The sequence below is a fragment of the Pistacia vera genome, unplaced genomic scaffold (assembly GCF_008641045.1).
Source record: "Pistacia vera cultivar Batoury unplaced genomic scaffold, PisVer_v2 Contig37, whole genome shotgun sequence".
Taxonomy (NCBI): Eukaryota; Viridiplantae; Streptophyta; class Magnoliopsida; order Sapindales; family Anacardiaceae; genus Pistacia; species Pistacia vera.
Genome location: NW_022196190.1, coordinates 32,801 through 48,511, shown reverse-complemented (window position 1 = coordinate 48,511; position 15,711 = coordinate 32,801). Strand labels below are relative to the sequence as shown.

The following is a 15,711-nucleotide window of genomic DNA, read 5'->3' as shown; positions in this document are numbered from 1 at the left end:
GGAGTAAAAGTAAAGAATTGCTTAAGCAATACATACAGATCTCTTAATCAACCAAAGTAAAAGCAAAGAATCGCTTAAATGATACAGACGGATCTCTTAACCGACTGTGTAAATACAGAGGATCGCTTAAGTGATCCTATGTATTCGGATATTATTTATTGTATTTCAGAGCATCGGTTAACTGATTAACGCTATGCAAAACATATAGGGTTTGCAAAGGTGTTCAATGGACTATGACCGTTATTATATTTATATTAAACATATAGTTCTTTTACGTCAGTATGAAACATGTAAGGTGTAGACTGTTTACGTCTATGCTAAACATATAAGGTTACGATTCGTTCAGTTGACTATGACCGTTATTATATTTATATTAAACATATAGTTCTTTTACGTCAGTATAAAACTTGTAAGGTGTAGACTGGTTACGTCCATGCTAAACATATAGGGTTTACGATTCGTTCAGTGGACTATGACCGTTATTATATTTATATTAAACATATAGTTCTTTTACGTCAGTATAAAACATGTAAGGTTGTAGATTGTTTACATCTATACTAAAATATAGGGTTTACGATTCGTTCAGTGGATCTATGATCGCTATTATATTATATTAAAAATATTTCTTCTTAATTATTTAGGAAATATTCGTATTTTTTTAATAATTTTAGACCCATTAACTGAATTAATTTCATTATACCGCCTGAAAAAGTTTAAAAAGTAAAAAACACCCCTACCCACCTAACTTCCCAGATTCTGACACCCCCGACGGCTACAAACGACCGAAAATGGCCGATAATTCACAGATGTGACATTTTTCAACCAGATCCACTGTGGATCTAGCCGGGAAAGGCCACATCTGCCGTCATCGACTTTCAAAGAATTGACCGACGTTGACGGTCAACGACGGCCAAATCTTGGCATCATTGACCGAAAACGACGGCCATATTGGCCATCGCAGACGGCCAGATGTCGACTTTTTCGTTCGTCGACGGCCAGATCTGGCCGTGATCTGGCCTTTTCCGGCCAGATCAACCCTATAGCCTGATCCACCGCTATGTGTGTAACGCCCTTTCCCGTAGGATTCCGACGGTGGTGGCCGAATCTGGGAAGTTGGGTAGGTGGGGTGCATTTGTTAAATTTTAAATTTTTCGTTGGTCGATTAAGCGATCGTACTAAAGGAAATTCGTTTACATAAGGTCGCTTAAGCGATCGTAGATATCACTTAAGCGATTCTTTTCTTTTTCACTTGGTCGATTAAGCGATTGTGGATCGCTTAAGTGATCATGTGATTGGCAGAATCAAATCTGCCCAGGTGCATGATCGCTTAAGCGATCCTGTTTGAAAAATCGTTTGTCGCTTAAGTGAATACTTAGTCGCTTATGATCATGGGCAATTTATACTTTCCAGCTTTCTCCTGAATTTTGACAAACTAAAATTACCAACACGTATTAATTCCATACTTTCTCCTCAATTTGACAACCTAATTCCAAATTAAAATCACCAACAAATATTTAGGCCATGTACAAGAAATATAAAGATGATTATTAAGGTAACATAAAATTTTATATCAATAATTGAAAACAATAACTCATCAATGGTTGCCTTTCGCAACTCCTTGAATTTCATCATTCTTCGAACCTAATTTTCTGGATCTGCATGTGATTACTTTGGCAACTGCTTCTCTTGTGGCCAGGTGTCTTGCAAATTGAGCACTTATTCATCTTTCGGGAAACCTCAGAGGCTGATGGAATACGCTAACTCTTTTTCTCCCCTTTACTGTCTTCTTGAATGGTGGAGGATGATAATGTCAGCCAACTTTGTAGCACTACCCACGCTCTTCGGAGCATTGGATATATTGTTTCTGAATAAGCTAGCATGTAGTAATCGCCATATAGAGGGGAGCAAAGTTCCATGTAAATTCTTGAACTAAATTGGCTTCCGTTGGTGCTTGATGTTGCTAGTGCATGAGACAATGTAACGTTGAATGTCAAGCACTTTACAGCTGCAAGTTTACTAACAAGGTTAACTAGGGCATCCGGACTTAGCCACGCACAGAACTCTTGAGCATTAAGAGGATAGGCAAATAGTGCTTACAGTTCCATACGTTCTCCGCAATAATTTTTCAACTGACGGAATAAAGGTTGTAGTAAAATTACTCCACTTCGTATGATGCTCATGGAACCACCGTGACAAGGTCCTCTGGATTGCATCAAAAGTGCAACTATTGGAAACCTCTATTCTATTAACACTTTGAATTTATGGACTCCGCTATAGTCGTGGTCATATCACACCTTCTTCTAGAAGTAGCTCTACTCCATCGTCCCAAACCAACATCATGCTCAAGATACTTACAACTCTATCATCCTTGATTCGGATTTGCTGGAAGTGCTCCCCGAACTCATCAACCCGATAAGCTTTTGCTGCCATGTATTATGTCTGAAGGAGGCCAGCACACTTAAACTTTTGTTTTATGTTCTCACCAAGGTTCCTTATACAGAATCTGTGATGCGCTTGACGGTAAATAGTGGCAATCCCCTTCTTTATAGAGTTTGTGCCTATCAGATATTATGCACAACTTGTCACTGTCAGGCACTACGTACGTAATTGCCAAAAAAACCAAGTCCACGACTCGTCATTCTCAGAGTCAACCACACACCATGCAACATGATATATGTGATTCTCGTTGTCCTATGCAGTGGCCACCAACATGTACCTCCATACTTTCCCGTCAGAAAGCAATCATCATAGTTAACACCTTTCTCATATTTACAAAACCCGTTATACAGAACCGTAAGCAACAAAAAATATTTAAACATGATATTCCTGTCCCACTTCAAAGCCGTCTTGCTACCTTGGTTTGTCAACTCAAGCATATAACGTTACGCTTCTAATATTGCGTACCTGTGCTCCGGCTTGCACCTCACAAAATCTTTGTGCATGTTGTCTCCCTTTCTAGCATTTCCAGTAACTAACAGCACATCCCAACTTGTGCGCACAAGTCTCTGAATGTTTTTAGGAGATGGACATTCCCTTCAACGAACTGACTTTTGACAAATTGTCTATACATCAGCGGACGCTGTCGGTGCTCACCTGAAATATGTCCCAAACACACTGTGCTCACGGGTATATGTGCCAAGAATAATTTTTCGACTCCGCAACCTTACAATAACCCACCACTTGTACTTCTTCACGACATGCAACCGTCACAGCCAATGAATTTGACTTTTTGGTGATGAACTCAAAATTACCTCTCACGCCAACAGTTTTAGCTTCCTCACCACTTCCTCTTTGTTGTCAAATAAATACCCTATGCGCAACTCCGATCCATCCGTAAAAACATGAACTAATTCACTACTACCTCCAATTGCCCCCTCTGAACCTGCATAACAACCATAGTTGTTTCTCTTCCTCATAATCTATGCCTTCTGCATAATCGTATTTAAAGGAAATCTCTATATCTGTGGGAACATCTACGGGGTCCTCCTCCTTAACTTTTCATTTTGCCCTCCATCACCAACCTCTTCTACAGTGTCCTCCTCACCACCCATTCACCGTCTACTCTTGATTTTTCAACTAAAAAATCAATGGCCTCATAGTTCAATTAAAACCAGGCAAATCTCTGCCTACTCCTCGTTATCCCTTCCTTTAAACCAACTTCCAACTTTTTTTCTACAAAAAACCCTTAAAATCGGCCTCGAACCATTATCGGCCACATCAATCATATATACTTCACACTTTCATCCGACTTTAATATAGAAGGAGGTACCTTATAATGTTCAGGAACTCTGCTTAAAACATACTTCACAACTATATTACTACGCGAGCAACTCAAATTACCTCTTCTAATTTTTTCATCAATCAACTCATACCTCTGTGCTCACATCAATTGGTATAACTTCTTTGCTCTTCCCAATCCACTCCAGCTACTTTCTTCCTCCCCCACTCACCAATATTCACACCCAAAACAACTTGTCCCATGTATAATAATAGCCAACTACCTGTAATGCAAGAAAAAAATATTCTTAAATGTTGTACTAAGGGTTCGCATATTTTAAAAGAATCTGTACAGTCGCTATATGGTCTGCTGTATCACTTAGGCGATCTTATGTCATTTACTGATCGCTAAGCGTCTGCTCCTATGCACCAGATTTTACCAGATCGCTTAAGTGATATATCTGCTGCATACATGATTTGCTTAAGCGATCTATCTGCTGCATACCAGACCTACTAGATCGCTTAAGCGATCCATCATACCCAGAACCATTTTCAATTATTTCCACCTACAATCCATCATACCCAGAACAAATTTTCACACAATTTCACACTTTCATTTGCATTACATCAAACACAAGCCACAACCTAAACAACTAAATCAAAATCATAACCCTCCCATCCATTTTAAATCTTTGTAAATCTAAATATAAAATGTAAAAGGAAGATACACATACTAGACAACGCCCGAGGAGGAGGAGGGGATCTTGTGGCGGAGAAGATGTTAATGGTGAGGAAGAAGAAAGTGTTAATGGCGGAGAACAGGAAGATATAGAGGAATGAGGAAGAAGAAGATTAGAGGAAGGAGGAAAGAAATGTGAGGAAGGGAGAGAAGAAAGATGCAAGAGGAAGAGAAGATGTTAGACGAAGCTAAGAAGAAACAGTAACCAAGGTAGATGCGTTAATGGCGGGAGGAAGAAGAAGGTGTTTGGGTTTGTTTCAAGAATTTTGGGTTTTTGGGAAATAATTTTTTAAAAGATTACTAATACTTCATTAATCCTATTAAGCACTAATCAAGTTTAATTACCCTTATTCAATAATGGGCTATTTAGTTCACACTTTAAAACTTGTAGTCTTTTAATTAAATCAAACTTCAGATGTCTTTTTAATAAACTGCCACCTTTTGCTTGCTTAATGCTTAGTTCTTTATATGTTCTAAACGACAGCGTTGTATCCGCTGAACGAACGGGAAAAGGTTGACAGTCCAGCAATATAGCATGATAACTATTGTAATTCCATACCATTCTAATTGGTATATCCTATCTTTATATATATTTTGAATTTTTAATGAGATATATCATATTAGAAACAATATAAAATTATAGTTTTAATTTTTTATATATAAATTTATTATTTTTTTCTCTTCAAATATTGATAGTTATTTAATCTTATATATATATAATATATATATATATTGTTGTTTTTTTAAACTATACCATGTTTTAAGAATTATTTGCGAGTACTTTTTTTTTATCTTTTTAATTATCTAATTTTTATTTTAAGAATATGATGGTGGGTGGTATAGAATATTGAAGAAATGTAATGTTAATTCTTTTAAATATAAAAAAAAATGGAACAAGGACATTTGTGAATTCATGGAGTGTCATAAGAAAAAAAATAATATTAATACTTTGAAATTAGATGTCTTAATTAAAGGGAATTTTTTAATCCATTAGTGAGGTGTCAATAACTCAACTCTTAAATTATTCGACCTATTAGCCAAACAGCCTCCACTTTTATTTTAAGTTAGGTCGAATTGTAACGTTAACTTTTGTTTATGAAAAAAAAAAAAAAAAAAAAGGGTAAAGTTTAAAGAAAAATATTGTGCACATAGGTGGGCGTGTAGGCCTAGTCACATGGGTTTCGGCTTGGTTTTGGTCTAGGCATGAGCTTAGGCTTGGGCTTGAGGCTGAATAAAATGTGAAAGAGATTGGCGAGAGCTGCTTAAGGAGGAAGGATAAAAATGAGTAGTAGTGCTATTTAAGTCGCCCAAAATTTCTCTCTAAGTTTGTATATGGATATTTAAAATTAAAAGTATATGTAAAATTAAGATTACCAAAAAGATATATTTACTACCTTTGAAGTAGAGAATGTAATTATACATCAAAACGACTCTCCATCATCACAAATTATAATCACATAACCTCGGCTATCAAATTGTTAATTGGTATATAATATCTGACAAATAAGAGGCAGTCTTAAGCTTATTAGATCTATAGTTCACTCTTTTTTTTATCATCAGGGATGTTCAAGCCAGTTTATGCGCACTTCAACTAATCATTTAGAGCCTTAGAACTGTTGATCGAATAAGAGCCAGAATAGTCACCTTTATTAGTGTTTGGAGAACTCGAACTTAGAAACTTATAAACCTTCTTTTGTTCTTTTACCATCAAGTTATCTAGTAGTGGTTTACGTAATTCACTTTACTGCAATTATTTGTAAGGTGGGTACTGTTGTATTTGCCCCTACAATAAAATTGATTCTCCTGGAAAAGGAATGTCAAGCCTTTGTAGCTCTAGGACTAAAAACACATTTGTATTAGAAAACCCAAATCGCAAGCAAAATCCTTTCTTCAACCATAATGGAACATAGATGAGTACATCTTGAGAATAATAGATAGAAGAAGATAAAGAGTTTCAGAAGATTTAGAAAGATGGTATTTTAGATTAATATTATTTAAATATCTTTTATTATTGGAGTTTAAAAAGAGATTTATTGGGGCTCAAATAACACTATCAAAAAATTTGCATAATTGTAGGCTTTTGACATTCGTTTACAATGAGATTAAGAAGATAACTGAATAATGTACAAATCTTAGAACTTTTTGGTGCAAATACAAGTCTAATAACGTGCATCTTTTACTCTATTTTAAGAAGACATGAATTCTGAATTCCTCTAATTACTAGAGAAAGTCTGATATCTACTGATTTTGTTTCCAAATTATTGGTGAATCAAGGATTCAGGAGTACCGATTTCTATGCAGGATGCTAGGGACACTTCTTACAAACACTGATAATGGAGAATGATCAGAAGTTTTGGTAAAAAATAACTTTAATGGACATATAATAAACTCTGCATGCTCGACCTCGTTGTTACAATTTGCCAGTAAATTATGTTTCTCAGTCAGCTCTATCAGATAAGATTCATGTCTCCCTGCTTTTCAAATACGTAAAATTTCGCAAGTCTAAGATAAAAAAAATAAAAAATAAATGGTCAATTTGTCTGCTTGGAATCGGTATAAGTAGATTAATATATATGTGAAAGTTTGAAAGGTAAGAAGGTGCATGTGATGAAGAGGAAAAGGGCACATGATAGCTTGTTGGATTGGATCAATCAATGAGGCATTAAACCAGGGTTTTGAGGAGATTGTCTAAGATTCCAAACCTAGATTACAGTAATCATCATATATTCCTTATTGGATATTTATTAATTGTGGTAGTAGGAGGAATGTTACTGTTCCATTAAACAGTATTTAGTATTAAATTGAGGTTTTGGTCCTTTTGGATATATAGGTTGCGGTAATAGGAGCATGTTATTTCCTTTAAGAATGACATTGTTAGCAACACTAATAATAAAAATTAGGGTTTTGTCTCCTGTGACTAGTCAAATTAGAATCTTGACAGTCATGGTGGCCTTGGCAAACGGCACCGTCCGACCTAGCCATAGGGTTGCAGATAATTAAGTTAATTGTTAATATTCTGGTGGGAGATTGCATGATGCAGGCCGCCTATATATTATATATTGACGAAGATTAGCTTGACGGTACTCAACATTTAATTAATTATTATTCCCGAATATATCATGAGGTAATTACATATACGTTTTGATATCAAAATTCGTGTTCATATTTTGTAATTAATATTGATTAATCAGCTTATTCCTGAGATCTGATGGCATTGACGTCGTCCTTATTGTCTTTATGTCTTGGGGTTTGAATTTAATATCTAATAAAAAAAAAACATATAACACACTAAGGTGAAGTCATCATCCTTCTTAAATCAGACTATGTACCATTGGGGGCTTTTCTCTGATACAAATAATGGCTACTATATAGTAAGAATACTTTGTGAATAAAAACCTTTAATTGTATGGACGTATTGTCGTGAGTGGAAAGCAGAACTAAAAGAAATAATATTAAACCCAGAACATGCAAATAGCTGAGTAGTTCCAAGTGAATCTCTGTTGTCAAGATTTTTCGGTGTTGTCCAAGCCGCTGGTTTTGGAGGAGAAGGATGGAGGCCAGCCAGTGATCGTGCAATTACTTTCTAAATTCTAATGGTCCTGAAAGCATCAATTTACGAGGCCTTTTATCAGATCTCTTTTATAAACTAGTAGTTTTCAAGAGTTCCAATGTAAGCTAGCTAAGCTATCTATAATGCATGGATGATTAATGTAACACTTCTGCGCTTGCGTGGTTGGCCTGGTTGGCAAAGAGCTGGACTATACTCATAAAATACCAATCAAGAATTGAAATAAACCCCGAGTCCAAGTTGGTGAAAAAAAAATTATAGAAGAATGCGAGTACGTACAAACAAACTAAGTGTAGCCATTTACAATTCTGTAGCAAAGAAAATAAATGAATGATTGGATGTTTTTATAATAGTTATCTTATCCTTAAGCCTCTGTGGATGTTCTTGGATCACAACTTAGGGAGTAGAGTACAATCAATTATTTCAATGTTTCTCTCTTATCAATTATATATATATATATATATATATATAACCATTCTTCCAATAATGAAATTTTACTTGCATTTATAGAAAGAGTGAGAGAGATCGGCACATGGTTGATGACTTCTCCACAAAAAGCTTTTTCTTGACTTATTTGTACTGCATATAGCTGCCTGCCTCTTCCTTTATTCTATTCAATTTCAATATACTTATTCATTCATCAAAGTATGGGAGGTAGGAATATATATATATATATATAATGCAACATTGAGGAACAAAATGGTGTGATTAATTAATTGTCAAAGGCTATAATATTGTAGAATTTATGGGAGCAGAAAGGAGAAATTAAGCATGCAAAAATATATTTGAGATCACAACATACCTATTAATGTGTTATTGAAGGATGACCTACCCAATATTCTAAATTTATCTTTCAATGACATGATCTTGGCATGATTAGAATCAAGATTCCCATGTGGCATGTCGTTATTGGTGAAAAATCTCCCCAGAGGATTCATGCCGCATGATTGGGATACAAAAAATACTAGTACCTTTTTCCTCCAATCATATGAAACCCGACTCAAAATCATCTTCCCTCATTGGACAAAACTTAGGCAAGTCCTTTAATTTGCAGGCCCCCACCACTCCATATATCTTCTCTCTCTCTCTCTCTCTCTCAATTTAGCTGAATCTGATCAAGTTTCACAAACCCTCAAGGGATTAAACATTAATCACTGTAGTCGTAATAACAAAACCTCTTTATAATATATATATATACATATTATTGGACATATTGAAGCAGTCCCTTTCACGAACTTATAAATTTGTAGTCCACATGCACAACATCAATTGACAAACATGGCCCTTTATTGCTTAGAAGATGTTGACACAGTGAGCTGTTTGGCAATTAAGAAAATCCATCCCATCTTATGTACGTATGTTCATATTCTTTAATTAATTAACAGTGAGACTAATGTTGAAACATAACAGTAGTTAGCCCCAGTTGTAAGTTAATTTACTATGGAGATCAGCCAAGGCATGCCCTTTTCCCTTTTCCTTGTAAATCCTAATTTCTGGGATGCTTCTCTCTGCGTCTAAGTTGGAATCCACTTGAGGAAGAAATGCAAACACTTGCCTTTTGGATTACCTAACACACCCAACACTTTATTTATTTATTTATTTATTTATTTATTTTTTATTTTTTATTTTTTTNAAAAAAAAAAAAAAAAGATTTAACTTAATGCAGTTAGAACCACAATTGTTTGCATGATGTCTTAATGTAACAATTTATATAGATAGAATCGTGATTGTTTATATAGTAGATGGGTGCAACCATCTAAAATTTTAGAATGTTTTAAGATGTTTACTCTGATACTTTTATTTTGAGGATAGATTTCATATTAATATATTTATTATACAGACATAAAGCATATTTTATATCTAGAACCCTAAACAAAAATCCTGAATCTTCTAATAGAAGGCATGCCTTTCAGGTTTTAAATTTTAACTATACCTTTAGGAATTAGGAGTGTTGTCCCATAACAAGTAACTGACGTTCCTTTTATTTGCAGCTGGGTATATGCCCAACAGTATTTGACTTGTACAACTTTGTTTTGGAGAAAATTGGCGCCCACTTAATGATTGTATTTGTTAAACTGTAATTTTTTCATTCTTATGAGGGACTTCGGCTAATTAAACAGTCAAAGGCACAGGGACCTGTGCTTGAGGTTCTAATCTTCAATAGCTCTGTCTATATAGCTTCTCTTACCTTTCCCTTTCAGGAAAAGAGCAACTTCTATTTACAAATGAGTAATGCTACATGTATAAAGAAATCTCACAAAGATTTATGTACAAAGTGATGTTGCAAGAAATGAATGAAAGAGTGAACACAAAAAGTCAAACTCATTATATTTACTCTTCTATTCATTTTTTACCACATCACTTTGTATATAAATCATTGTAAGATTTCTTTGTAAATCTAGCATTATTGTTTACAAATTTAGGTCTCAAATCAAACTGATTGCAAATCAACAATTTCTATTAAGAATTTGACAGAAGGCCCTTGACCAGAAAAGGACCAAAATGAAGAAACTGAAAATGTTCTTACATTAATTGAATGCTTGGCTTTTTCTATAACATAAACCTTGTACAATTTAGAGTGACATTTCGTGTTATAAATGTGACATTCTAATGATAGAAAAAAAATCATTATATATTGTTACCAGATGTGTTCCGTATCATGACTCATTTTGAAGAAAATTCATTCAACCCCTCGATATGTTCCCTTTGAGAAATCTCACATTCTCTTTCTCTCTTTAAGCTCTACTTTATCTAAGTGTTTACATAATAGTCACACTGCCTAATTCTGTAAAACCTTTTTCATTGCTCATCATTGAGGAGCCATTCTGATACAATTAGTCAATTACTGCATCTTTAACATGTACAAGGCTACAAGCTTATCAAGCCCCTTAACGCTCTAAATGAAAGAGAAATAGTTAAAAGTCCTTCTAGAGAAATAGTTAAAAGTCCTTCTAAACTGGATCAGAAATAGTTAATACTGAGATATTACAACACTGCACCATTCTTATAGCCCATTGCTGACTAGTGAATAATCATCTCAAACAAGCACACATTCAGAAACGCAGAATCAACAAATGTGCAGCCTCTCTGTGAGTTTTGAGATAAGAATCTTTGAACAGATGAAAACGAGTAGAGGCGAAATCTGCCTCCTTGAAAGCTGGCCAACACTGCATCCATCAGCACAAGCTTTTAAAGTAACTCAGCTCTGTAATGGGGGTTGGTTTTCGAAGGGCAGCTCAATTGGAGTTGCATTTCCATAAAATTCTTCTAAGTTGTAAAAAGCTCTCTGATCTGGAAGAAATATGTGGATAACGACATCACCTGAAATTAAGACAAAAGTCAACAGAACTCAGTTTTCTCAGCATACTGAAGCTAAATGTCTTAAAAAGGATCTTATAATTGTGCTTTTTGGGCATCCTGGTAGATGACCATAATTTTGTTCAATTTAGAAAGAATTGCACCAATTAAACTGAAAGATTTTTACAAGTTTAACCAGTGACAGCAAATGAATCTTGAGAAAACTAAAAAGGAGCCTAACTCACGTATCTCATGGAACTTGTCAATCAACTTTCCAGGATAAACAATAGAAATTAGAAAATATGTAAAACTATAAAGCCATCCAGTCATTAAGGTGCCATGGAAAAATTTGAATTTCAGATTAAAACATTAAAAAGTAGAGCAATTATCATTGTGTATTGTATTATTTTGGTATGTTTATTGCATCTCCGAAACCTCTAGAGATGACTAAAATCACACACCAAAATAATATATTCTTCCTTGCAGCCCACTTCATTATGATTGAATAAATTGATAGATAAGGAAGCACAAAATCAAAGTAGGTCATAATAGATGGGACTAATACATAATATCTTTCTTCACCAAGATCAAAATGGATAGCTAAGGTTCAAAAGTTACAGCGTCACAAGCACAGTGATTTTTCTATCAAACTCCACAACTATTGAGTTGCTGATAATCATGTAAGGACACTCACCAAAATCCAAAAGGGTCCACGAGTTGGGTTTTGAGTCCCCAGATGGGATCCTTCCATACTTCTTTTCAGCTAGATCTTTTATTCTGGATCTGTATTGCAAATTACAACAGAAAACAAAATAGAAAAAGTCAGTTCAAGCACCGCTTGCACTCTAGACTGATTATAAACAATTCCAACTAAGACTAAAGATCATCAAGTCAAAGTTGATGTACCCAATAGCATCAATCTGAGGGCGAGAAAACGCAGTTGCAATGATAAAAAACCGAGTCCAATACACAAGAGGCTTCACAAAGAGAACTTTTATGTCTGCAGCCTTCACGTCACTTGCAACCCGGGCCATTGCCACAGCAACTACAGAATGGCAGGAAACCATCAGTTGGCGTATAATTTAGCCAATATTTAATTATGGCCAAAAGTGGGGGACAATTCACAAGAACAGGAAAGTTTTGGAGCACAGCTTCAGTAATACAACTATCACTTTGTTAGGAGTAACACAGTATGGCATAGATGGACGCCTTGACTGGGAAGGGCATGACATATGTAGCCAAGAGCAGAACGTGAAATTAATGACAAAGCAGTAGGTCCTAAAAAGAAATGCTGGAAGCTTCAGAGACAGTGAGAATGAGAATTTTGGAAGGTACTAAATATACTCAGTTATAGAAACAAAAAAAAAAATTAGACAGTGTGACATGCTTGCTACACTCACTGTATGCTGACAGTTTAACTATGACAAATCCCTTTCTCTAAAAAGGGCCATTGGTGTCAGTTGTGCAAAAAGTGAAGCTCACAACATAAAATGTAAACAATTCATGTCAAAATGATAATTTATGTCATGAATTTAGCAACAACAATCAAAGTAATACTAGCAACAACAAGAACAATGGAAATCATCATCTAAAAGGGAATGTAATAATGAAGCAAAGCTGATTTTGTCTTAAGGCTAAAATGTGATGGGAATTACAAACATCATGCACATTTTATGCTGACAAGTATTTGAATAAATTGTGAATGAATTACATGATAAGCTTTCAGCGTCATCATCAACTTCAGCACTTGGAAGCTTTTGGTCATTTCTCCTGAATACAACTTCTCCATATTTTTTAAACAAGTCATCAAACATTTCATCAGTATCTTCACTCAGATTCTGCAATATATATCAAGCAAGTCATGTTACATCCCTTAAAAAACATATACAAATAATGATTTGTATGCAGAATTTCTAATTGAATGACAGAAAAATAATAAAAAAATAAATCTTCACAACTAATATACCAAATCTAGTTATCTATTTCCTACGGTACAGTTTATAAAAGCATTGTTTTATGGTACTGCAGCTTCAACCCAGAACCAAAATCATTCATAGAGCCTATTGTTTTAATGGCACCCCAGAGCCTCCTCATCTGACCACAATACAGAACAGTATTTTTATATGGTTGAATCCATTTTCTTGTAAACTACAAATGCATTAATTCTCAAATCCTAATCTGAAAAGTGATCTTCCATTTCATTGGCTTGTTCTCTCATGCATATGTAATGTTTTTTGACCTAAACAGTATAACGAATAAAAGCAATAGGTTTCAGTGTTGTTAAGTACTACTTTTGCTTCACCTAAATGAAATGGTTCCTACATACATCATGTCTCACTGGACTGAAAACACTTTCACGTCAACTTATGAGTTAATAATGGACACTAACAAACCATTTACATAAATTTCTTTGAACAATGCAAATGAATGGAAGATAAGATCATACCACAATAATATCCAAATCATTCCACTTCAAAGAGAATAAAATGGAATGATAGAGAATGGATATTTATTCCTTCTTCTTCCCCAATACTTCAGTTCCTCTTACACAGCAAAAGAAAATTTTCAACTTTAAGTTCTCATAAGGAAAGTTTGAAAACTAGAAAGAGCAAGGGAGAAGTATGTCAAACATATAGGTCATTCATAAAATTTCCTCTAAAATGAGGAAAATACAATCCCAAGACAACTATTTTGATTCAGTTAAATTATACCTTCATACAGGCAAACTCATAAGAACACAAGACAAAATATCTTATATAATCCCTTTCTTCCATTATCACAAGTCTTTCATCACATATTAGATTCAGCATGTTTGTCAGTTGTGATCACATATCAAGGAACTCAAAACAACATTAATCATGTCATTAAAAGATTCATTTATATTCTGATAACAAAATATTTAATTTCTCCAATATTCTCAGCATAAGAGTCTAAAAAATAAACAAAGAAATCATCTTTCTTAAATTAACTTTAGCTTCCTCAGCAATTTAAGCCAGCTGAAACTGAAAAACAAGAACTAGAAGTACTATACCGAAAGAGAGCTATCTTCAGCATCTTTTCCATAAGCAAAATGCAAAGGAAATTCTCTAGGCTTAAAATTCTTCAAGTTTTTGCTTCTGGGTACTTGCCAAAAGCACTTGTAATTCGGCAAACGGTGCCCATAAATACAATGTTTTCTGGCTTCGTGAGAGAGCTTGGTTTCAACACGACCCAGTTGCTGGAACTCACCAGAAAGTAAGGTGCCGGCACCGACGCCGGGGATGGATAGAGTGGTGGAGATGGGCATTGTTGCTTCTGATAACTGATAAGTAATGAAAGTGGCAGATTTTTGAAGATTAGAAAGATACTCTTTTTTAACTTCTAAGATATTATAACAGGTGAGATGCTATAGCTGAGAGCCTTAGACGTCTCCTGTAATGTGCTGGACCGCTAATTAGGCCCAAACTTTTCTTGCCTTCGGTCCATTATATGATACCTCACCTCGGTTCAAATTAGAAAAAGAAAGTGATTTTCAGTTCCCAATTATTGACAAATTTAACCTTAAAGAAAATTACTAAAATAGACGTTATAAATTCTAATTATACTCCTACTATATTTATATTTATTTTGTTTTACTCATCAACCTTTAATGTTTATATAAACCTTAATCTAAATTTTCATAATCAATTTCATAATCCACCTCTTTCTCCAAAATATCAAAGAAACGTATGTCTATTTGAAGGACTATCTTATCAGTGAAAAATCATTATATTCTTGAAAATAAACCAAAATTATATGCACTATATTGTAATTAATCATTTACTAATGAGAGCTAGCTGGTGTGGATCACCCCAATCAATACATAACTTCGCCCTGCCAAAATGTCATTTATGTTTGTAATGAAATTAAATTATCTTCCCCATCCACGGTATTATTTATGTTTTTAAAATTAAGCAAAATCCGATATTAAATTTAACTTTTATTATGAGAATATTTTATTATAAAGAGTAAACGACATATTCCCACCCGAGGTTTAGTGAAATCCTAACTTAATGCCCCTGATTTCATGTATTCCAAATACATACCCTTAAAGTAATAGAGTTAGTGACTGTTGGGTTTTGACGGGTGATATTATCAAATTGCCCTTTCACCCAATTCCAAACGCCCACCACATCCCATTCTAAACCACCCTATCCCAAATCACCACCATAGCCAACCAAACCACCACCACAGTCGACCAAACCACCTTATTTTAAATCCCACAACTAGCCAAAGCACCCCATTCCAAACCACCACCACAGCTTATTCCAAACCACCCCATCCCAAAACCACCACAACCGGCCAAACCACCTCATTCCAATTCCAACAGCCACCACAAAAAATCACACCATTTCAATAAAAAACCAAAAAC

At 34.7% G+C, this 15,711-nt stretch overlaps 1 protein-coding gene across 1 annotated transcript; it reads right to left on the bottom strand.

Annotated features, from left to right (window-relative positions):
• Positions 1-10,978: 10,978 nt before the first annotated feature.
• LOC116140331 (protein Iojap, chloroplastic-like) lies at positions 10,979-14,687 on the bottom strand. Its single transcript, XM_031425974.1, has 5 exons — positions 14,353-14,687; positions 13,033-13,159; positions 12,228-12,366; positions 12,016-12,104; positions 10,979-11,345 (listed from the first exon to the last, which is right to left on the bottom strand). The coding sequence occupies exons 1-5, from the start codon at positions 14,605-14,607 to the stop codon at positions 11,224-11,226; spliced, it is 732 nt and encodes a 243-aa protein (XP_031281834.1). The 5' UTR covers positions 14,608-14,687; the 3' UTR covers positions 10,979-11,223.
• Between the last annotated feature and the right edge of the window lie 1,024 nt (positions 14,688-15,711).

What these genes read in the sequence shown, in the direction of transcription:
- LOC116140331 (XM_031425974.1), bottom strand. Translation starts at nt 14,607, where the DNA reads ATGCCCATCTCCACCACTCTATCCATCCCCGGCGTCGGTGCCGGCACC. An exon ending in CCTCAGATTGATGCTATTGG is followed by an intron (nt 12,105 to 12,227) that starts GTACATCAACTT and finishes TTTGCAATACAG; the next exon opens with ATCCAGAATAAAAGATCTAG. An exon ending in GTGGACCCTTTTGGATTTTG is followed by an intron (nt 11,346 to 12,015) that starts GTGAGTGTCCTT and finishes TCTTAATTTCAG; the next exon opens with GTGATGTCGTTATCCACATA.